General features: G+C 39.0%; 1 protein-coding gene across 13 annotated transcripts in view; it reads right to left on the bottom strand.

The window, feature by feature from the left end:
• Positions 1–22,898, bottom strand: part of RIC8B (RIC8 guanine nucleotide exchange factor B) — a 115,323-nt gene that overhangs the window by 87,324 nt on the left and 5,101 nt on the right. For 10 of the 13 annotated variants that reach the window (XR_005202273.1, XR_001828788.2, XR_005202276.1 and 7 more), the window contains exon 2: positions 17,824–17,871. The exons of 2 other annotated variants lie outside the window; for them this stretch is intronic. Coding sequence is in view for 4 of the 11 variants with exons in the window: in XM_017540887.2 (XP_017396376.1) it covers positions 17,824–17,871 (48 nt within the window). In the remaining 7 variants the exon portion in view is untranslated. Of the gene's footprint in view, positions 1–693; positions 1,376–17,823; positions 17,872–22,898 lie in introns of those variants that run through there. One more of the 13 variants, XM_037742991.1, reaches the window with a different exon arrangement.

Genomic DNA, 22,898 nt, shown 5'->3' with positions numbered 1-22,898 from the left:
TCAGAGACTCTGATGGTAAGCTAATATATGGACTATATGTTTGTCTCCCATGTCCCCAGATTTATATGTGAAAGCTCTAACCCACAATGTTGTAATATTAATATATTGAGATGAGGCTTTTGAGCAGTGATATAGTTTGGATCTGTGTCTCCACCCAATCTCATGTTGAAATGTAATCCCTGGTGCTGGAGATGAGAATTACATGTTGGGAAGTGGGAGGTGACTGGGTCATAGGGGCAGATTTTCCCCTTTGTACTGTCCTGAGTTCTCGTGAGATCTGGCTGTTTAAAAGTGTGTAGCACCTCTCCCTTCTCTGTCTTCCTCCTGCTCAGCCACATGAAGTGCCTCATTCCTGCTTTGCCTTCTGCCATGAGTAAAAGCTTCCTGAGGCTTTCCCAGAAACAGATGCTGCCTTACTTCCTGTAGAGCTTGTAGAACTGCGAGCCTATTAAAACTCTTTTCTTTATAAATTATCCAGTCTCAGGTATTTCTTTATAGCAGTGAAAGAACAAGTAAATACAGAGGTAACTGGGGTTAGGTGAAGTCATGAGGGTAGGGCCCTGGTCTCGTGGGATTACTTCCCTTATAAGAGACACCAAGAGCTTATGTTCTTGCTGTGTAAATATATATAAGCACACAGTGACATACCAGCTGCTCACAAGCTAGGAGAAGAGGCTTCAGAAGGAAACCTACCTTGACAGCACCTTGATCTCGGCTTCCCAGCCTTCAGAACTGTGAGAAATAAATTTCTGTCCTTTAAGCCATACAGTCTATGGTATTCTGACAGCTCAAGCAGACTAAGATAGCAGAGAATAGGGGAAAGAGGGAAGTTAAGTTGTCTCAATGAGACAGTTGTGTGATTTTAGAGGTCTTCAAAGGCACAAAAACACATTAATAACATAGCAGAAAAAGCACGGAAACAAAGTTCGTGGGTTCTTTCTAGTCCCTAGTTCTATTTTCCGAACTTGGATCTGGAGTAAACTGACCTCTCTGAAACTAAACTTCCTTATTTATAAGATAGAAATATGTCTATCTCACAGGCTTATGGTAATTATTTATATAGACAGCATATGAGAAATCCTGTTATGAAGTATAAGACATCTTATACATGACTTAATTGAAACAGTACAGTTGAAGTAAAAGAAAGCACCTGGATTCAAACACTAGCTGTGTTCTGCCCCTGTGGCTAGGTAATCTTGGGCAAATTTCTTGAAATCACTCTAAATAAATAGAGATAACAACTAGGGCTTATAAATATGAAAAGAGATAACGTCTTAAAAACCTCTAGCATAGTGCTTGGCATAGAGTAGGAGATTGATGCACATTACATCATAAAGATGGCCAGATGGACAAACACATCAAGAAACGCTAACAACCACATTCTATTTCAGCAAAATACTGCTAGGAATATTTTTGTTTGTTTACAAGTGTTTGCCTTTTAATGAAACAGCAAAGCTACCTGAGAAAGGGAAGTAGTGATGTTATAAAAAATAACACTGCAATTTTTCTATTAATTCTATAGATTCTACAGTGTCCGTTACTGAGCACCTATATATACCACTCTGATACAGGAACATATCTGAAAATGTTCCCAATTTAAAATGTAAGTGTGTGCTAATTATTCAGGAGGAATATATTCCAACTTAGTGATAAGATGTCTATTTGGGTTTAGTGAGCTATAAAAGAACATGACTCAAGTAATTTAAAGTATCAGGGAGGTTGGACATACGTAAAATGAATAAGAAATGCTAACTGTCAATATAGAGCAATTTAAGCTATGTGCTAAAAGACTGAAGGAATAAACTATAGGGAATTTTGCTAGAGAAAGCTTTTGGATAAATGTGCTGGGTAGTAAGTAGGGGAAAAAAAAATAAAGACTGAGAGGCAGAAAAAAGGTGGGAAGCTAAGTCAAATGATGGACAACAGCAGCAAAGAGGAATACGGGTAAAGTAGGACAAGCAAAGCAGGTTTAGAGTTCATATAAGTAAACGCCTTCTAACAGAGCCATCTAAAAAACGAAACAAAACAAAACTGTAGTGGCTGCTGTAAGCTTTCCACTACTGAAAGTATTCACTCAGGGTGATGACTCTTAGTATAGGATGCCTTAGAAGAAATTGTACTGTACTGGTACACACTGTGGGTCCCTTACTACACTGTGAGTTCTCTGAGGATAAGCCCTTCAAAAATGATCACTGAAATCAGAAAAGGAGACAGAAGACCTGGTTTGAGTTCCAGCTATTCTGCTCATTAACTCTGACCTTGGGTAAGTCAACCTCTAGTTTTTGCTTTTTTTTTAAATCTACAAATCGAGGAGTTGAGAACGGTGGAAATATCCGGTCAGCCAAGAACTTTCAGGTCCCTATGAGTTTTCCATGCATCAAAGATGTACCAATTTCTGTACTTTCCTCAGCATATGATCAAAATTTGAAAGGAAGAGAAAAGCTAGCTACTGAAGAAAAGGAAACCTCACATTTTTGACAACAAAAAATCAATCCGAGGCATCAAAAAAAAAAAAAAAATTCACTATATGCCTAAGTGTTTTAAGTCCAGTACTACACAGATACCTTCTTCACTAGTTACTCTACTCAGTCACTTACACTGGCAAGCATGATCTTCTGTTTTCTGTCAATGCTATAACTAGTTTAATGTCAAAGCTTTATGTTCTCCATCAAATCTTACATTTCGGATGCCTAAAATCAGAAAATAAATAGAATTGATTCATAAATTACACAACAGGAATATCCAACTATTAATGAGTGGCAATATGGCGTAGCACATGGGTCATGGAGCCAGGCTGCCTAAGCTCGAATCATGATCTCCAACTTCATTAGTTTAGGCAAGCGATTTCTCTGCATGCCTTTGTTTTCTCATCTGTAAAATAAGCAAAAGAATTCTACCTACTATAGCTTTGTGGTAAGGATTAAATGTTAATACCCAACAGTACTTGGAATGATGATGGGCATACAGGATACATTATCTGCTAGTACTTATTGTTAAAATAGCTTGAGATATAAATCACATATTGTAAAGTTCAACTTGTTAAAGCATGCAATTCATTGGTTTTTACTATATTCACACTTGTGCTACCATCCTATCTAATTTTAAAACATTCTCATCACCCCCAGAAGAAACTCCAATTCCTATGAGAGAAACTCCTGTTTCTCTCTTCCTCCAGCCCCTGGCAACCATCAACCTACTTTGTCACCATGGATCTGCCTATTTTAAAATTTTAAGTTAATAGATCATACGATCTATGGCCTTTTGTGTCTGGTATCTTTCACGTAGCATGTTTCCAAAGTTCATCCATGTCGTAGCAGCATCAGTTAGTTTACTCCTTTTTATGGTCAAATATTTCATTACATAGATATAACACATTTTATTTATCCACTCACCAGGTGACAGGCATTTGGGTTGTTTACATCTTTTGGCTATTATGAATAATGCCATGAATATTTGTTTACAAGTTTTCATGTGGACATTTATTTCCATGTCTCTTGAATAGACACCTAGGAGTACAATTGCTGGGTCATATGCTAATTATTCAGCCTTTTGAGGATCTGCCAGACTGTTTTCCAAGCTGTTGCACCATTCTACACTCCCACCAGCAGTGTATGGGGAATTTTCTTTCTTCCAGTTCTTGTCAACACTTGTTATTATCTTACTTTTTTGTTCTAGCCATCCTAGTGGGTATGAAGTGATACTTTATGGTGGTTTTGATTTGCATTTCCCTGATGACTAATAATGTGAAGTATCTTTACTGTCCTTTTGTATATCTTCTTTGGAAAAGTGTCTAGTCAGATTATTTGCCCATTTTAAGACTGAACTGCCTCTGAGTTGTAAGAGTTATTTATACATTCTAGATACACGTATTTTGTCAGATAGGATTTGCAAATATTTTCTCCCATTCTGTGTGTTGTCTTTTTACTTTCATGATAGTATCCTTCAAAGTACAAGTATTTAACTTTGATGAAATCCAATTCACGTATTTTTTTCATTTATTATTTGTGGTTTTGGTCTTATCTCTAAGAATCCACTGCCAAATCCAGGGATGTGAAGATTTACGTTTATGTTTTCTAAGAGTTTTATGACTTTAATGCTTACATTTGGGTCTTTGGTTCATTTGGAGTTAATTTTTATATACAGCATGAGGTAAGAATCCAGCTGTATTCTTTTACATGTGGCTATTTAAGTGTCACAGCACCAACTGTTAACATCTACATTTATCCTCATGCCAATACTAGCTTCCTTATTACTGCTTTGTAGTAATTTTTGTTTGTTTTAGAGATGTGGAGGGGTACATCTCACTATTTTGCCCAGGCTGGTCTCGAAATCCTGAGCTCAAGAGATCATCCCACCTTGGCCTCCCAAAATGCTTGAATTATGGGCATGAGCCACTGCTCCTGGCCCTGTAGTAAACTTTAAAATCAGGAATTGTGAATCTTCTGAGCTGCTTCTTCCTTTCAAGGTTGTTTTGACTACTCTGTGTCTGTTGTAATTTCACATGAATTGTAGAACTAGCTTGTCAATTTCTACAAAGAAGCCACCTGGGCTTCTAAAAGGAATTGCATTGAATCTGTAGATGAATGTGAGGAGTACTGACATTTTAGCAATGGTAAGTCTTCTAATCCATGACCATGGGATGTTTTTTCTTTTATTAAAAGCGCCCTTAATTTCTTTTAACAATGTTTTACAGTTTTCAGAGTCTAGGTATGAGTTATGTCCTTAGTCATTGTTCTAGGGCTCAGCATATATACCTTATTAGAATCAGCTACAGATTTATACTAATTTAGTTCTAGTGAGATACAGAAACATTCCTGTATAGCACTACTGATACAGGAATTAAGAAGAAATTACTTAGGCAGATAGTGAGGGTACAGAAGTCCTCCGTAAGGTTTTTCTTTTAATGAAAAGCAGCCCCAAATTATTTTCCTTTCTAACAAACAGCAGCCTGTAAAATCGAGCTGCAGACACAAATGCTGGCAGTTGTGCCAATCATATTCAAGATGGCAGCTCCATCTTCCCTGCTCCATCTTCCCTTCTCTTTGTCAGCCACATGTACATTAAGGAGCAGACAAGACAGTGCCAGTCAATGGGAAAGTTCATTTGCATAACAACATTGGGGTGGGGTGGCCAGCCTTCTCCATGTTATGTAAACATCATACCTGATCGAACCAATCTGTGAACTTTATGTAAATGAGACATCACCTCCTCAAATCTGACTATAAAATCTGGCACATCAGCCGCTGGCTCCTTTTTCCTCTCAGTAGTCCCCTCTCTCTCACTAGAGAGAAAGCTATTTTCCTTTCTCTTTCTTTTGCCTATTAAACGTCTGCTCCCAAACTCCGGTGTGTGTCCATGTCCTAAATTTTCTTGGTGTGAGATGACAATCCCCATGTATTTAACCCAGACAATGTAGCCACTTCACTACTCCCTTTCCCCTCTTTCTACAGTATTATTGCTATATATATATACACCTATAAACATTACAAATCCAATAATACATTATTATAATTATTACTTTATAATTTTGTCTTTTAAAGAAGCTGGGAAAAGAAAGGAGAACAAGTATACATTTATAGCTTTTGTTATATCAGCCTTCTTATTTATCATTTCTGGTTTTCTTGATTTGCTCTTGTGGATCCTAGTTACCATCTGGATTTGCTTCCTTAGTTCAATACAGCTTTGCTCCCATTCACCATTGTGCTGTTTTTGGCAAGTGTATTACATTTCTCTATATTATTGACTGAATAATATATTATATACATATTGTTTTATACAAATGCTTTTAAAATCAACTAAGAGAAATGGGAGAATTATGTATTTATACTGACTTTTACAATTACATAATCAGCTTTACTGGTACTCTTTATTTCTTCACGTGGATTCAAAGTACTGTTTAGGGTTACTTGCTTTCAATGTGAAGAACTTGTTTTAGCAAGTCTTGTAAGGTGAGTCAGCTAGCAACAAATTCTTTCAGTTTTTTATCTGAAAATGTCTTTCTCTCCCCTGCACTGTTAAAAGATAGCTTTCTAGATATAGGATTCTTAGTTGAGGTTTCTTCTTTAAGCACTTTAAATGTTATCCCACTGACTTACATTTCTGATGGCAAGTCAGCTGTGAATCTTATTGACCTTCCTGTGTAGTGATGAGTCATGTTTCTCTTGCTGCTTTCAAGATTTTCTTCTTGTCTTTGGCTTTTAGCATTTTTACTATGATGTATTTACGCACCTCTTTGGGTTCAATGAACTACCAATGTGCATGTTTCCAATAAATTTGGAAAGTTTTAAGCCATTATTTCTTCAAATATATTTTTGTTCTACTCTCCCTTTCCTTTCCTTCTGGTATTCTCATTATGTGTAGGTTGGTGTGTAAATGTTGTTCCACAACTCTCTAAGGCTCTGTTCGTTTTTCTTTATTCTTTATGAACAGAAAAAATATTCATTGCCTTGAATATTCTCTATTGCTATATCTTCAAGTTTGCTTATTCCTCCTTCTACCAGTTCAAATCTACTATTGAGCCCCTTCAGTGAATTTTTTTTTCAGCTATTGTATTTTATTCAACTCCAGAATCTTTATTTGGCTCTTTCAAAAAATAATTTCTATCTCTGTATTGATTTCTCCATTTGATGTGACTTCATCACATCTGTGACTTCTTTAATCATGGTTTCCTTCAGTTCTCTGAATATATTTATAATGGCTACTTTGAAGTCTTCGTTAAATCCAACATCTGTTCACTCATACAGGCAGTTTTTGGTGACTGCTTTTATTTCCCCATGTGTGGATCATTCTTTCCTATTTATTTGAATGTCTAATAATATTTTTTGGAAACTAGACATCTTCTAACAACTCTAGGTATTTGCACTACCACTACTCCCTCTAAGACTTGCTATTGTATTTGTTTATTTGTTTAGTGACTGGCTGAATTATCTTAGTAGTCTATTCTCCCTCTCCCTCCTCAAAGTGTGAAGCCCTAATGTTGCACCTTACGGGGCACACCATTGAGTATGCCCACAGTTGTCCTGGGAGACAGTGGCTTTGGCAGGCCCTCTGACTCTCTCCCTTCCTGACCACACACAGCTGTTATGTGTCACTAGTTGATGACTGACTGATCTATTGCCTTCAAAAAGGTCCTGGGGCAAAAATTGCTCCACAAACAGATCCAATCTATTAACGCTCTTTTGAGGGGATAATTCCTCCAACTACCACTATTCACCTTTCTCTCTAGCAGTTTAGTCCAGTTATCCCTTTCCTCCTAGCAAAGTAGCTGGTCTTTGGGTTAATCTATATCTCCAATGACTGTGTCAATCTGCCCCTAAGTGCCTTTCACTACAACCTACACCCTTAGGCATGAACTTCTCCATATTCTACTGCAAACGAAGCCAGTTCCTCTGAGGACACATTCAGAGCTCTCTTTTATAATGGCTGCTTCTTCCCCTGGACAAAACTTCTGACCCCTGGTGCTGATGCTGGGGGCAGAGACAATGGCATGCTTCTTTCTGTGTGATACCCCCACTTTAGGGCTGACAGCTCAATTGAAGTAGAGGTACAGCAACCCTAGATGTCCTTGGTTTGCTTTTCCTGGGGTGGAACCATGTTCCACTACCAGGATGACTGTGGCCCCAGTATTTTCAGCAGTGTCACAGCCAAGGTATAGCTGCCATCCCATAAGGAAGGGCAGGATGGAAGGAGGAAGGACCCATCACTCATCTATACTTACCCAGAATTTAGTTTCTGCAACAGGTAGCTGGGAGAAGGATAAGAAATACTGACATTCTGTCATTCCTGTGAAGACAGCACTCCAACTGGGAGCTAGAGGGAAAGGGAACCGTATATTCTTCCCTGCACCAGTTTGGAGAAGAGTTTCTATCTCACTTAGCCAAAAGAGAGGGACAGAACAGGTCTTGGTTCAAATAACACAGACTTTCACTTTCCTTGCTTTTTTTCCTTAGAGATAGGGTCTCGCTCTGTCACCCATGTTGGAGTGCAGTTATGTGATCACAGCTCACCATAGCATCAAATTCCTAGACTCAAGCAATCCTCTCACCTCAAGCCACCTGAGTAGCTGGGATTACAAGCGTGAGACACAGCACCTGGTCCACTTTTCCTACTGAGTTTTAGATTTTCTTAAATAGGTGTTTCTTCATTGACTGTATGCCTTTGGGACTATTTCCAGACTTTAAATGGTTGTTCTTAAAAATAATTTTTAGCAGTTCCATTAGGGAACAGATCCATAGAGGTCCTCACACTGTCATGGCTGGAAGTGGAATTTCTTGATGAAATCTCTATTAGGAGAAAATGCACCTGAAACTCTAAAGTACATACCAGAGATAGTATTCTTATTATCCCAGAGAGAAATCTTGAAAAGTGATCCAAAGATCATGTATAGATTGCCATACCTATGGCTTACTAAGTTAGGGCTGTCCTGTCTTTGCTTTCTAGATTTACTCCTCTAATGCCATGGCAAAACATCTAAAACTAAAAGTGAAATTTGGAATGAAGTTTAAATTGTTTTTTTTGACCTACCGTGAGGCATTCATCCTGCCTTATAACACAACTCAGACCTTCTAAGTCAAGTCTCGTGCCAGATTCTAGCTGGACAAGAACTTTAAAAAGTAAAAGGTTTAATGGAACAGAACAGAGGCCTCAGAAATAACAACACACATCTACAACCATCTGATCTTTGACAAACCTCACAAAAACACGCAATGAGGAAAGGATTCCCTATTTAATAAATGGTGTTGGGAAAACTGGCTAGCCATATGCAGAAAGCTGAAACTGGATCCCCTCCTTACACCTTATACAAAAATTAACTCCAGATAGATTAAAGATTTAAACATAAGACCTATCAACATAAAAACCCTAGAAGAAAACTTAGGCAATACCATTCAGGACATAGGCATGGGAAAGGACTTCATGACTAAAACACCAAAAGCTATGACAACAAAAGCCAAAATAGACAAATGGAATCTAACTAAAGAGCCGCTGTATAGCAAAAGAAAATGTCATTAGAGTGAACCAGCAACCAACAGAATGGCAAAAAATTTTTGCGATCTACCCATCTGACAAAAGGCTAATATCCAGAATCTACAAAGAACTTAAACAAATTTACAGGAGAAAAACAAACAACCCCATCAAAAAGTGGGCAAAGGATAGGAACAGACATTTCTCAAAGGAAGATATTTACGCAGCCAACAAACATATGAAAAAAGCTCATCATCACTGGTCATTAGAGAAATGCAAATCAAAACCATATTGAGATACCATCTCATGCCAGTTAGAATAACAATCATTAAAAAATCAGGAGACAACAGATGCTGGAGAGGATGTGGAGAAATAGGAATGCTTTTACACTGCTGGTGGGAGTGTAAATTAGTTCAACCACTGTGGAAGAAAGTGTGATGATGCCTCAAGGATTTAGAAACAGAAATACCATTTGACCCAGCAATCCCATTTCTGGGCATATACCCAAAGAATTATAAATCATTCTATTATAAAGTCACATGTACACGTATGTGTATTGTGGCACTGTTCACAATAGCAAAGACTTGGAACCAACCCAAATGCCTATGAATGATAGACTGGATAAAGAAAATGTGGCACATATACACCATGGAATACTATACAACCATAAAAAGCATGAGTTCCTGTCCTTTGCAGGGCCACGGATAAAGCTGGAAACTATCATTCTCAGCAAACTGACGCAAGAACAGAAAACCAAACACTGCACGTTCTCACTCATAAGTGGCTGTTGAACAATGAGAACACATGGACACGGGGAAGGGGATATCACACACCAGGGCCTGTCAGGGGATGGGGGGATTGGGGAGGGATAGCAGGGGGTGGGGGGATAGGGGAAGGATAGCATTAGGAGAAATATCTAAGCAAACCACCATAGCACGTGTATACCTATGTAACAAACTTGCATGTTCTACACATGGACCCCAGAACTTAAAGTATAATAAAAAAATAAATAAATAATAAAAGGTTTAGATATACTTTAGGTATTATGTGCAATTATTTTAAAGAGACCAAGATGCTGAAAATTATTGGTTTCTAAGTGAGAACTGTACTTGCACTATGTATCAAAATATTACCTCAAGCAAAGACATAAAATAAATATTGAGTCAAATTTGCAAAGCATACAAAGCTTATTTTATTTAGTAAAAACTGGAGTATGACAATTTCAAATGACCAAAATAAGGACAAAGGGCTTTTAGAACAAGTATCTATTCCTCAAGCTATTCCCAAGCATGGAGTCACAGTCTAGGATTGATGATTCTATTTTGGCACATATTCCTTGGGGGAAATCTAATATAGAAATTTACCCATTGATTTTCTATAGTTTATGATGGCCAGCTTCAGCATACATCTGTAATTGAGAAAGTGCCAAACCAAACACCATGGATAAAAAGCCAACTTAGGAACCAAGGCCTAACACAAGGCCAGGAATATAGGATTTACGAAAAAATATTTGTGAATTACAGAGATCTCTAATATGCTAAATACATTCATATCTGGGGGAAAAAAAGAAAAAAGTATGTGAAATGGCAGAATGGAGTGTCAGGATGGCTGAGTGGTCTCAGGCACCAGATTCAAGGTGAGATAAGGCAGAATGAACTTTTGGTTTATATAGATTTATTTCACTCCATACACTGGCTCTGCAGATAATTCTACTGTACACTCAATAACAGCTTTTTATGCTCCCCTAAAAGGAATATGTAAGGTAATCAAGAAAGCCAATTTTAGAGAAAATACATGAGTTGAAAAAAGAAGTATTAGTCCTTTGCTCATGTCTCCAATCATACCATTATAAAAGAATATATTGTTAACATGTTATCATTATATAATGAACCAGTACTTATTACTATCTATTATAATATAAAAGTTTAAAAAACAGAAAAGGAAAAGAAAAATATCCACAGCTATTCAAGTAGCTGCCATTTGGTAAATCTCCTTGTCATCATTTTTTCTTTGTGTAGTTTTTAACAGTTTTATGTGGCTGTGATCATACTGTATGCATACTTTGTAAAAAGCTTTTTTGGTGAACAATGTGAGACGTGCGCGGGATTCTGCTTTATAGCTAAAATAATATACAACACAAAACCAAATATGTACAAGTCACAGGAATTCTGGCCTCCAACTCACTCTCCAAGTTCTCTTCATTCATTAACGAGCCTTTAACACAGGCGCCTATTTTGCTGATAATATGAAGTAAGCCAGAGTTCTTGTCCTCAAAGAGCTTGTAATTTCAATTTGGCAATTACCCTATGGCTTCACAGAAATATGAGCTTACTGTGTGAGTTTGAAGACAGTGAAATATGCTTGATATTTGGCTACGTTTAACTTCACTCTTTTGAGGAAAATTACTATTTACGCAAAGATTTATCTCAGACAACTGAAATTTTCCACATTTGATAAGGTTGCATTCTTATATGTGAAAGAGCTGGAAATCTTTTAATCATTTCATAATATGTCTCTTTCAAAACTTATTGCTATTAGTACTCTTTATTGATTTTGAGGTCAGTTTTGTTTCAAAGCTTTTTGTTTAAGAGCTTTCATTTCCTCAACACGTAAATTTTCAGATTATTCATCATATCCTCCCCCCAGTCCTACATATTTGCATGGCATAACATATTTGTTTACGTGCTGGTAGATAATCATAACCTACCAATTAAGGTAGAGAATATAAAGCAAATGCTTCAATAAGCACGGGTGCTTATACAATGATCCACATGCACCTGGAACTATTTGCATCATACCCACAAACATTAGCCCTTGTATCTGACTTTACTTCTCTAGAAATATTTAAGCACTCCTAGTTGGTAATTTCCTTTACTATCTTCCAACTTAAGTCTAGTTACCTAAATATTTTCTCAAAGTATGAAATGAAAGAAAACAAGGTACTGGATCATAAATTCAAGCCTTCTGAAATATACCTCAAATGGTAGTAAGAGGGAGCCATGGAGCAGTGAGCAGTGAAGAAGGTGCACATAATAGACAATCTGCTCTTTGAGGCTCAACGACTAACTAGTGGTGTGTTAGCAAGCTGTCATTCACATGAGCCTGTTTCCTTATCCATAAAATAGGAATTGTGATATTCTTACCATTTTTACAGCACTACCAGTAAGAAGCAAGTCTTTGTAAAACTACCAAACACTACACAAGTCTCAGAATCATGAATGTATGATTATCTCCTAAAAAGCACAGTATAATCAAGCTTTCTTTTTGAAGGGCACTGCTCCCTTACACTTATCTAAGGTGTCACAAGGTTTTTCATATAAGAGGAGTGTAGTGTTTTTCAAAGAAATAGCAACGTAGTTTACCAAAAAATGTCCTGCTGTTACTAAGCAGTTGCTGGCAGAAAGCTACAAAAAACACATTTACGAAAGAGAACTAGGGGAGTGATATGGTTTGGTTCTGTGTCCCCACCCAAATCTCATCTTGAATTGTACTCCCATAATTCCCACGATGTGGGCAGCACCTGGTGGGAGATAATTTGAATCATGGGGGAGGTTTCCCCCATACTGTTCTCGTGGTAATGAGTAAGTCTCATTAGAGCTGATGAGTTTATCACATTTTCTCTGGCTGCCACCATGTAAGTTTCACCTCCCACCATAATTTTGAGGCCTCCATAGCCAGGTGGAATTTTAAGTCCAATTAAACTGCTTTTTCTTCCCGGTCTCAGGTATATCTTTAACAGCAGTATGAAAGCTGTTTAATACGGTAAGTTGGTACTAGTACAGTGGGGTGTTGCTGAAAAGATACCTGAAAATGTGGAAGCAACTTTGGTATCAGGCAGAGGTTGCAACAGTTTGGAGGGCTCAGAAGAAGACAGGAAATGTGGGAAAGTCTGGAACCTCCTAGAGACTTGTTGAATGGGTTTGACAAAACGGCTGATAGTGACATGAACAATAAGGTCCAGGCTGAAGTGCTCTCAGATGGAGATGAGAAACTTGTTGGGAACTGGAGCAAAGGTGACTCTTGTTATGTTTTAGCAAAGAGACTGGTGGCATTTTGCCCCTGTCCTAGAGATCTGTGGAACTTTGAACTTTAGAGAGATGACTTAGGGTATCTGGCAGAAGAAATTTCTAAGCAGCAAAGCATTCAAGAGGTGACTTGGCTGCTGTTAAAAGCATTCCATTTTAAAAGGGAAACAGAGCACAGAAGTTCAGAAAATTTGCAGCCTGATGACGCAGTAGAAAAGAAATACTCATTTTCTGAGGAGAAATTCAAGCTGGCTGCAGAAGTAATGAGGAACCAAATGTGAAACCCCAAGACAACAGGGGAAAATGTCTCCAGGGCATGTCGTAGTTCTTCATGTAGCCCATCCCATCACAGACCCTTTAACCTAGGAGGAAAATATGGTTTCATGGGCTGGGCCCAGGGTCCCAATGCTGTGTGCAGCCTAGGGACTTGGTGCCCTGAGTCCCAGATGCTCCAGCCATTGCTAAAAGGGGCCATGGTACAGCTTAGCCCATAATTTCAGAGGGTGCAAGCCCCAAACCGTGGCAGCTTCCACATGGTATTGAGCCTGTGGTGCACAGAAGTCAAGAATTGAGGTTTAGGAACCTCCACCTAGATTTCAGAAGATGTATGGAAATGCCTGGATGCCGAGGCAAAAGTATGCTGCCAGGGCAGAGCCCTCATGGAGAACCTCTGCTAGGGCAGTGTGGAAGGGAAATGTGGGTTCAGATCCCCTACACAGAGTCCCTACTGGGGCACCGCCTAGTGGAGTTGTGTGAAGACGGCCACCATCCTCCAGACTCCAAAATGTTAGATCCACTGACGGCTTGCACAGTGCACCTGGAAGAGCCACAGACACTGAACATTAGCCTGTGAAAGCAGCCAGGAAGGAAGCTATACCCTGCAAACCACAGGTGTGGAGCTGCCCAAGACTATGAGAACCTACCTCTTGCATCAGCATGACCTGGATGTGAGACATGGAGTCAAAGGAGATCATTTTGGAGCTTTAGAATTTTACTGCCCTGATGGATTTCAGACTCGCATGTGCCCTAGAACCCCTCTATTTTGGCCAACTTCTCCCATATCTAGGAAGTTTGCTTTTGATTTTACAGGTTCATAGGTGGAAGGAACTTGCCACTAGGTGGTGCCCCAGTAGGGACTCTGTGTAGGGGATCTGAACCCACATTTCCCTTCCACACTGCCCTAGCAGAGGTTCTCCATGAGGGCCCTGCCCCGGCAGCATACTTTTGCCTGGGCATCCAGGCATTTCCGTACATCTTCTGAAATCTAGATGAGATTTTGGACTGTAGACTTTTGGGTTAATGCTGAAATGAGTTAGGACTTTGGGGGACTGTTTGGAGGGCATAATTGGTTTTGAAATATGAGAACATGAGATTTGGAGAAGCCAGAGGTGGAACGATATGGTTTGGCTCTGTGTCCCCACCCAAATCTCATCATGAACTGTACTCCCAGAATTCTCATGTGTTGTGGGAGGGGCATGGTGGGAGATAATTTGAATCATGGGGCAGTTTCCCCCATACTTTTCTCATGGTAGTGAATAAGTCTCACAAGATTTGATGGGTTTATCAGGGGTTTCTGCTTTTACATCTTCCTCATTTTTCCTCTTGCCACCGCCATGTAAGTAGTGCCTTTCACCTCCCACCATGATTCTGAGGCCTCCCCAGCCATATGCAATTCTAAGTCCCACCAAATCTCTTTTTCTTCCCAGTCTCAGGTATGTCTTTATCAGCAGTGTGAAAACAAACTAATACAGGGGCATAACAAATTGGGCAGTAATGCAAGTTCCTTTTATTTTCTGAGTAGGCTTAATGTACAGAAACGCCTATATTCTATGTGTCTCTCCATCAAGAACTTGAAAAGCTTATTAGGGTATAGATCCTTCTGAGCTGTCCAACAGTTCTGATGTTGAAGTCTAAAAAGAGCCTTATGTATGAAAGAGTCATAAATGGTTTTAACCCCTGGAGACTTAACAGAAATGGATTTGTTTGCCAATGCTTTCCCACTAATGAAGATAACCTAGCTAGGTCCCTAATGACATTGTTTATAACAGACCTCCCAGGAAGCAGAAACCTACACACTATAACTGATAATAAGCACTATACAGTAGGTACTCCCTCCAGAAATCTAAAACTCAGAAAAAGACAGTACTTTGAAAATGCTAGTTTTTTTCTACTGCACTACTAGAAATATATTTTATTAATAACTATATAAGAAATTTCTGCCTTTCACCTGAAATTTATATAGCATAAGAGATTCTGTCTTAATATACTTCTTTTTGCCAGTAAAAGCACTACCAAAGACTCTAACGTCAGATTTCTAAGGCACCATGAATCTACAGATAAAGAATGGATTCTCCCAATTAAATTAAATAAATAGCAGCTGGCTTCCTAGCCTGAATATTTATCATGAGTTTTTCAAACACGTTCTTTTTAACACCTTGCTTTTTTTTTCTCAATCTCTCATTGGCACATGAGAATCTCTCTCTCTTTTTACTACATCATAATGTTCCATAATGTAAATGTGTCAGTTTCTTCAAACACTCCTTAAATGCTGGACACTGGCTGTTTCCAATCTTTTGCTATTGTGTGCAATGTTTCAATTAATAACTCTGCTTACTTGGAGTTCAATCTATCTGCAGAATAGATTTCTAAAAGAGACACTACTTGGTGAAAAAGTAAAATGCAACTGTAATTTTGGTAGATACTGCCAGTTTCTTCTCCATAGGGATTGTGCTGTTTAGCACTCCCATCACATATATCAGTATTTATTTCTTGAAGACCATCTATAAAAATATATATTGGGCTAAACATAGTGGCTAACACCTGTGATCCTAGGGCTGTGGGAGGTCAAGGTGGGAGGATCTCAGGAGGCCAGCCTAGGCAATAGAGAGCCTATAAAAAATTTAAAAATTTAGGCTAGGCATGGTGGTACATACCTGTATTCCTAGCTACTCAGGAGGCTGAGGTGGGAGGATCACTTAAGCCCAGGAGTGTTACAGTGGACTATGATCATGCCACTGCACTCCAGCCTGGGCAATGGCGCAAGATCCTGTCTCTAATTAATTTATACACTTCACACACTCACACACACACACACACACGCAGAGAGAGAGATATAGAATACATATGCCTAGAGCTCACCTCCCAAAGTCTCACTCAGTAGATAAGAGGTTGGGCCTGAGCAGGCCTATTTTGAAAACGCTCTCTAAAGCGCATATCCCTGGTTGAGAATCCCTGTTTTAAAAGGTATTCTAGTCTTGGTTACATTGTTCAAATCCAAAAAAAAGTCAAGTTAAACCTCTAATCTACAAAATTTATACTTCATGGTCACTCATCCAATATTTTTTGAGTGCCTATTATGTGCTGGGCACTCCAAATGTCAAGTATATAAAGATACCAGTGTCTAACATCAACAGATAAACAATTAAGAAACAAGGCATAAATATTAATGTTAGAGATTTACAAAGAGTATATGAGAATACTGAAGAGGTACTTCACCTTAACTGGAATGTCAGAGGAGGGCTTGTTGAAGGCGGGTGCCCCTGAGGTGAGTAGGGATTCACCAGGTAAGAAAGAGAAGAGGTGTACAAGAGGGAGAGGGCATTCCAGGTAGAAAACAATATATTGCAAAGGTAGTAAGCAAGAAACAGAAGGGATGTGGATGTGTGCATAACTGGAAACATTTCCTATTCCTAAAACACAAAATATAAGGGAGAGAAAAGAAATAGGCTGCAAAAGAAGGCACGGATCAGATCACTGAGCACCTAGCATGTCCTGTTAAGAAGCTTAAACTTTATTCCATAGGCAAAGAAAGTCACTGAAGGGATAGATTAAGGGTTTTAAGGCTAAGGATGACATGGTCAGATTGCTATTTAAGATTTATGAATGCCAATCTACTAGAAAAGCATGTAACTGGAAAATGAAAGGTCAGGAAACTGATGCAGTAATCAGATGTAGGCCTGAATTAGGGCACAGGTTAAGGAGAAAATGAATGGAAGAAATTTGAAAAGGTAAAATGAGCAGGACATAGATATTAGATATGGGGACAGAGGTGAATGGAGGAATGATTTCAAGGCGCTGTCAAACCACTACTAGCAAAATACTGGATTTAAGCTATTTTTCTAGCAGCAGTGATAGGTTTACACTGATTCAGTCATACTATCTTATCTGGTTTTGGCATTTCCATGGCCAGGGATAGATGTACAGAGCGTAGCTAGACACAAAGGCAGGGCCAGGCATGGTAGCTCACACCTGTAATCCCAGGGTTTTTGGAGGTTAAGGCAGGAGGATCACGTAAGGCCAGAAGTTCAACAGACCAGCATGGACTATATGGTGAGACCTCTGTCTCTACAAAAATATTTAAAAATGGACATGGTGGTGTGTACCTGTAGCTCTAACTACTCAGGAGGCTGAGGCAGGAGGATTTCTTGAGCCCAGGAGTCTGGGGTTACAGTGAGCCACTGCACTCCAGCCTGGGTGATAGAGCAAGACCCTGTCTCAAGCTAAGCTTTATAATATTAGCAATGCATTTTGGGCAACCTGAAGTCTTACCACCAAATAGTCAGTCTTTGGGAATGAGTAGATCTGGGGAGAGTCTCCTCTGAATCCCTCCCACTCTCCTGATTCATACAAGTGTAATGGTCCTGCGAGGACAGAGGAAAGAGTTGCGTGTAGCCCAGGCTAAACTTAACCTAACCTTTCCTCTCTGGATTCCTAAAAAACAAAATGAAGGGAAACAAGAAACCAATCAATAACCATCACATGAAAACACGACCACTGCTTAGAAAGTCCATGAATGAAACACACACACACACACACACACACACACACCAAGGCTTACCTTTCTTTTATCTTCATCTGTTGATTCAAATTTGAAAGTAGCCCTATGCTGAAGGGGGAAAAAAGGGAAACAATGTCATTTTAAATACATGGATTTTTAAAGTTTGGTTATGTTTAAAAATATCTAATATAATGTCCTCATAAAAATGTTGCCTTCCGGTATATCTCAATATTCTTATTAAAGTAAGAGATAGGCATGTAAACAAATAATTATAAGGCAGTGTGAAAAGACTGCAGCAGAAATATAGATAAAAGAGTGCAGTGAACCAAGCCACTAACTGCCCAGCACAATCTGGAATGGCTTTCACAGAATACAGAGCATTTTGCACTGGATCTTGAGGGATAAACAGGAGTATGCCAGAGGCAAACGGAATGCATTCCAGGAACAAAAACAAAGGCTCGAATGTATGAAAACTATATGATATATCTGTGAAATAAGCAACTTTGTGAGACCAGAACACAGGACATATGTTTGGGAGTGGGGCATGGAGGAAGATGAGAATGGAAATGTAGACTGGACAGTGATTTGGAAGGGCTTTCCAATGTTGCTGAGTTTATACTTTTTTTTCATATGCAATAAGAAATCATCAGAGAATTGTGGTTAGGGAAGCTTGATAATTTGATATTTCAGAAAAGTAATTCAATAAGAATAAGAGTTTAAATCATGGTGGCTCCACCACTTACTAGCTGTGACCTTGAGCAAATAAACTCTCTGGAACTGGGCTTCTCACCCAAAAACAGGGTATACCTAGTTCACAGAGTGATTGTGACAGTTAAAAAAGCTAAGGCATATATATAAAGCACAATCTCAGTGCTGGCAAGTAGTAATACTCAGTAAATATCAGGGTTATAATAATGATGACGCCAATGATTATGAGGAAAAAATAATTGGAAAGGTAGGGAGTGTCATGACTCTTCTGCGATGATCAGCAATACTATGTTTTCCACTCTGTAGCTGAAGTGGAAGAGAATAGAAGACAAAATAAGTTTGCTTGCCCATGATCACAGAAAGAATGGAAGTACGCCAAAAATAGAGCAGAGAATTCCTCATTCTCCACCGAAGTTTTATTCAAGAGAACCAAGTGCTCTTAAGAATTCTAAGCCTTCCTATTAAAAAAAAAATCTCCACTGAAGATTTTTCTTTTTCTTTTTTCTTTCTTTCGCTGGCCACAGTGACAAATACTTACTGGCAATCCACCAAGAATGAAGTACTAAAGATACTAAAGTACTAAAGATATCATCATTACAGGTGGTTCTGCGTTGACATCGTTGTAGAAGCAGCAATTTTTGAAATTAAAGAAGACAGCGGGCCGGGCGCAGTGGCTCACGCCTGTAATCCCACCACTTTGGGAGGCCGAGGTGGGCGGATCACGACGAGGTCAAGAGATCGAGACCATTCTTGCCATGATGAAACCCCATCTCTACTAAAAATACAAAAATTAGCCAGGTGTGGTGGCACGCGCCTGTAGTCCCAGCTACTCGGGAGGCTGAGACGGAAGAGTCGCTTGAACCCAGGAGGCGGAGGTTGCAGTGAGCCGAGATTGCGCCACTGCACTCCAGCCTGGCGGCAGAGCAAGACTCTGTCCTAAAAAAAAAAAAAAAAAGACAGCGAAATGCTGGCAGAGAAGTTCTGAATGTGAGAAATGGTCAGATTGAAGACTCAGAGGTAGGAGACAGTGGCCATCTGAAGGAGGGAGGCTGCCTCTAATATGGATGCAAAACAATTTTTTTAAAAAGATATAGATTTTAAAATTTATACCTGAATTGGCAAATAGGTGACAGGCAACCAGAGGAAGACTATGACGGAGGTGTGACCAGCATTCTGGAAGAACATTTTGGGCAGTAGCTCACAGGTCAGATTAAATGAGACCAAGACTAAGAACATAACACCCTGTGAGGAATGGACATCAATAATCCAGGCATGATACTCCTGGTGGCAGTATAAACTGACATAAACCTTAAAAGAGAAAGTGATTTGGCAACAACACATACTAGAAGCCATAAAAATATTCATACCCTTTGACCCAGAACTCCTACTCCTACGAATTTATCCTAATGATCATCTGGAAGGAGAGAAAAATTATGTGTGCCAGTATCACTGCAGTATTATCCAATATTGTGGAGGAAAAAAGTGAGAACTGGAAATAACCAACAGGGGACTGATGGAATGCTGTGCATGTGACAATATTCTATCATACATATCAGATTCGCGTGACAATATTATGTAGCAATTTTTAAAAAAGAAAACTCATTGTTGGTATATTATTTTCATAATAAAAAAGAAATTTTAAAAATGAATAATGAATAAAGAATAAGAAGGAAGGAGGAGAGGAAAGACTGTAAATCTGAGGGCTATACTTAGAAATGTATTGACCTGAGGTTTAGTGAAAATTAACGTTAGACTTAAAAGTGGCAGATATCAGGTTAAAGTTGTAAACTAAAGCTCTGTAAAGGTTCAATACAAATGAAAATAACTGCACTAAGAAACCAAGAAAATCTATTTTTTTGCCATTATATGTGAAATACTAATTTCATAAATTATCTGGAATAAATGTACCTACTTGTTAATATAATGGTTCTTCTAAACTTTTTTTTTGGTATTTATGGTAAGGGGACAGAAAAATAATTTGTCTTTTGGACAGATACTCAATAAGTTTTTAAAATGTCTTTTAAACAGCTCCTATGTAGAACTAATCTTTTAAGATGGGAATTCAGAATAGTACCAAGGTCTAATTATTCTGTTGCTCTTAATTAGAAAATATAATGGTATGTGAGGCACTACAAATTGAATCTGGAATGTGCCAATCTATTCAGAAGCTCAAACCACTAAGACTGGATCCAACAGATGTTGGCTTCTTTAAAGCTGGGTTCTTTTATCCAACTTAGATCATACTTAACTTATTCAGTAACCCTATCTATATTCTCCCCTTTCTAAGTCTGAAATCGGGAAAAAGGGAACAAGCATTTCCAGCTGTACATATATTTCTGTTAGAACTGTTAGCCAACAGTCAGCTATCTCATCTTCTTTATATGCATAATTTCCATAGAAACAGGAGGAAAAAATCAAATATAAAGTTAAACTGGCCGGGCACAGTGGCTCACACCTGTAATCCTAGCACTTTGGGAGGCAGAGGTGGACAGAGGGCTTGAGCACAGGAGTTTGAGACCAGCCTTAGTGACACGGTAAAATTCCATCTCAAAAAAAAAAAAAAAAATAGTTAAACCATTGTTCAATTTACATACCAAGCAAGCTAAACAGCCCAGTGACACACCAGACTCATTAAGAGGACTCCTCACTGCAGGTTTCACACCCTATGAATAAGCTCTAAAAAGCTCAGGATCAGGAGTCAGACAACCCTGCGTTTGAGTCCAGTCTTCCTGCTTTCTAAAAGTATAAACCTGGTCAAGTTATTCAACTTCACTACCTATCAAATTTCCTTATCTTTATATAAGCATGGAACCTTGCACATAGTAGTGTTCAATGGCCACTACTGTTATTGCTGAATAACCAATGGTGTGGTATCTGGCCAAATATTGAACTATGAGAGAGATAGGAGTAATTTCATAGCTTTCTAAAGATACACTCAAACAGCACTACTACAAGGGAATAAACCCAGTTGGGGTGGTGTATGTGGTGGTTTCATGAACAGAGATGGCTTCTACAACTAAAAATCAGTAACAGATTATATAACATAAACTGGAAATAAGAACAAAGTATAACAAAGGAACAGCCCACTAAACATGCTTCTCTGCAAAAACCCACAGAGTAATCTCAAAGAGTCAAGAGCCCAACTTCCAAAGTAGAAAACAAAAAGTCCTCTTACATAGTCCTGGATACTTATTCTATTCAAATGTAGAAGCTATGTTTACAGAACTGTTCCAGTATTAGGTCTCTGTCAATCAGGTTCTTCTAGCACATAAATGAAGACCTCACTGCTAGCAGTCTTGTTTTCTTCTCCTATGAGGACTACTCCCAGAGACCTACCTACCTGTCATCTTAAATACCTTTCATTTAGCCAAAAGCTTGCCATACTTTGAAACTGGAATCCTGTTGAAACTTGCTATGGGGTAGTAATATGTCCAGGTGGCCTATATGGCCACCAAGCCACCTCTCTGGTTATCATCATACTTGATGAGTCACCTATTAAATGAGGGGGTTGGGTTCAATTATTTTTGAGGTTCCTCTAGCATAACTGTCCTGTGATATAAGAAATCACGATACTACTCTATACCTCAGGGCCCTTAGTCACTGTTTGTTATTGATAATCATGATAATGGTGGCAACTAATCTCTCTACTAAATCTGTTATTAGAAAAGGCCTGAGGGCTGGGCACTGTTCCTCACACCTATAATCTCAGCACTTTGGGAAGCTGAGGACTAGGAATTCAAGACCAGCCTCCAGCCTAGGCACATGGTGAGACCCCAATCTCTACCAAAAAACAAAAACAACAACAACAAAAAAAAACAGGCCTGAGCGGGAGCAAGAGCTTAAACAGTCTAACAGTCTAGACTAGAATGATACATACTTCCCCAAGTTAACAGTTCATTCTATTATTAAAGCGGAGGTGATTAGGACCCAACAGTAGCCAAAGGATTCTGCATCTGTGGATTCAACCAAACATGGCTTGAAAACATCTGGGAAAAAAAAAATTGTGTCTGTGTTGAACAAGTGCAGGCTTTTTTTTCTTGGCATTATTCCCTAACTAATACAATACAACTATTTGTATTGCATTCACATTGTATTAGGTATTACAAGTAATCCAGAGATGATTTAAAGTATACAGGAGGGGCTGGGCACTGTGGCTCACACCTGTAATCCCAGCATTGGGAGGCCGAGGCAGGCAGATCACTTGAGGTCAGGAGTTCATGACAAGCCTGGTCTACATGGTGAAACCCTGTCTCCACTAAAAATACAAAAATTAGCCAGGCACGGTGGGGCGCACCTGTAATCCCAGCTACTCAGGAAGCTGAGGCAGGAGAATTGCTTGAACCAGGGAGACAGAGGTTGCAGTGAGCTGACATCGAGCCACTGCACTCACAGCCTGGGCAACAGAGCAAGACTCTATCTCAAAAAAA

The sequence above is a fragment of the Cebus imitator genome, unplaced genomic scaffold (assembly GCF_001604975.1).
Source record: "Cebus imitator isolate Cc_AM_T3 unplaced genomic scaffold, Cebus_imitator-1.0 Scaffold8, whole genome shotgun sequence".
Classification (NCBI taxonomy): domain Eukaryota; kingdom Metazoa; phylum Chordata; class Mammalia; order Primates; family Cebidae; genus Cebus; species Cebus imitator.
This window is presented reverse-complemented; position numbering and strand designations above follow the sequence as displayed.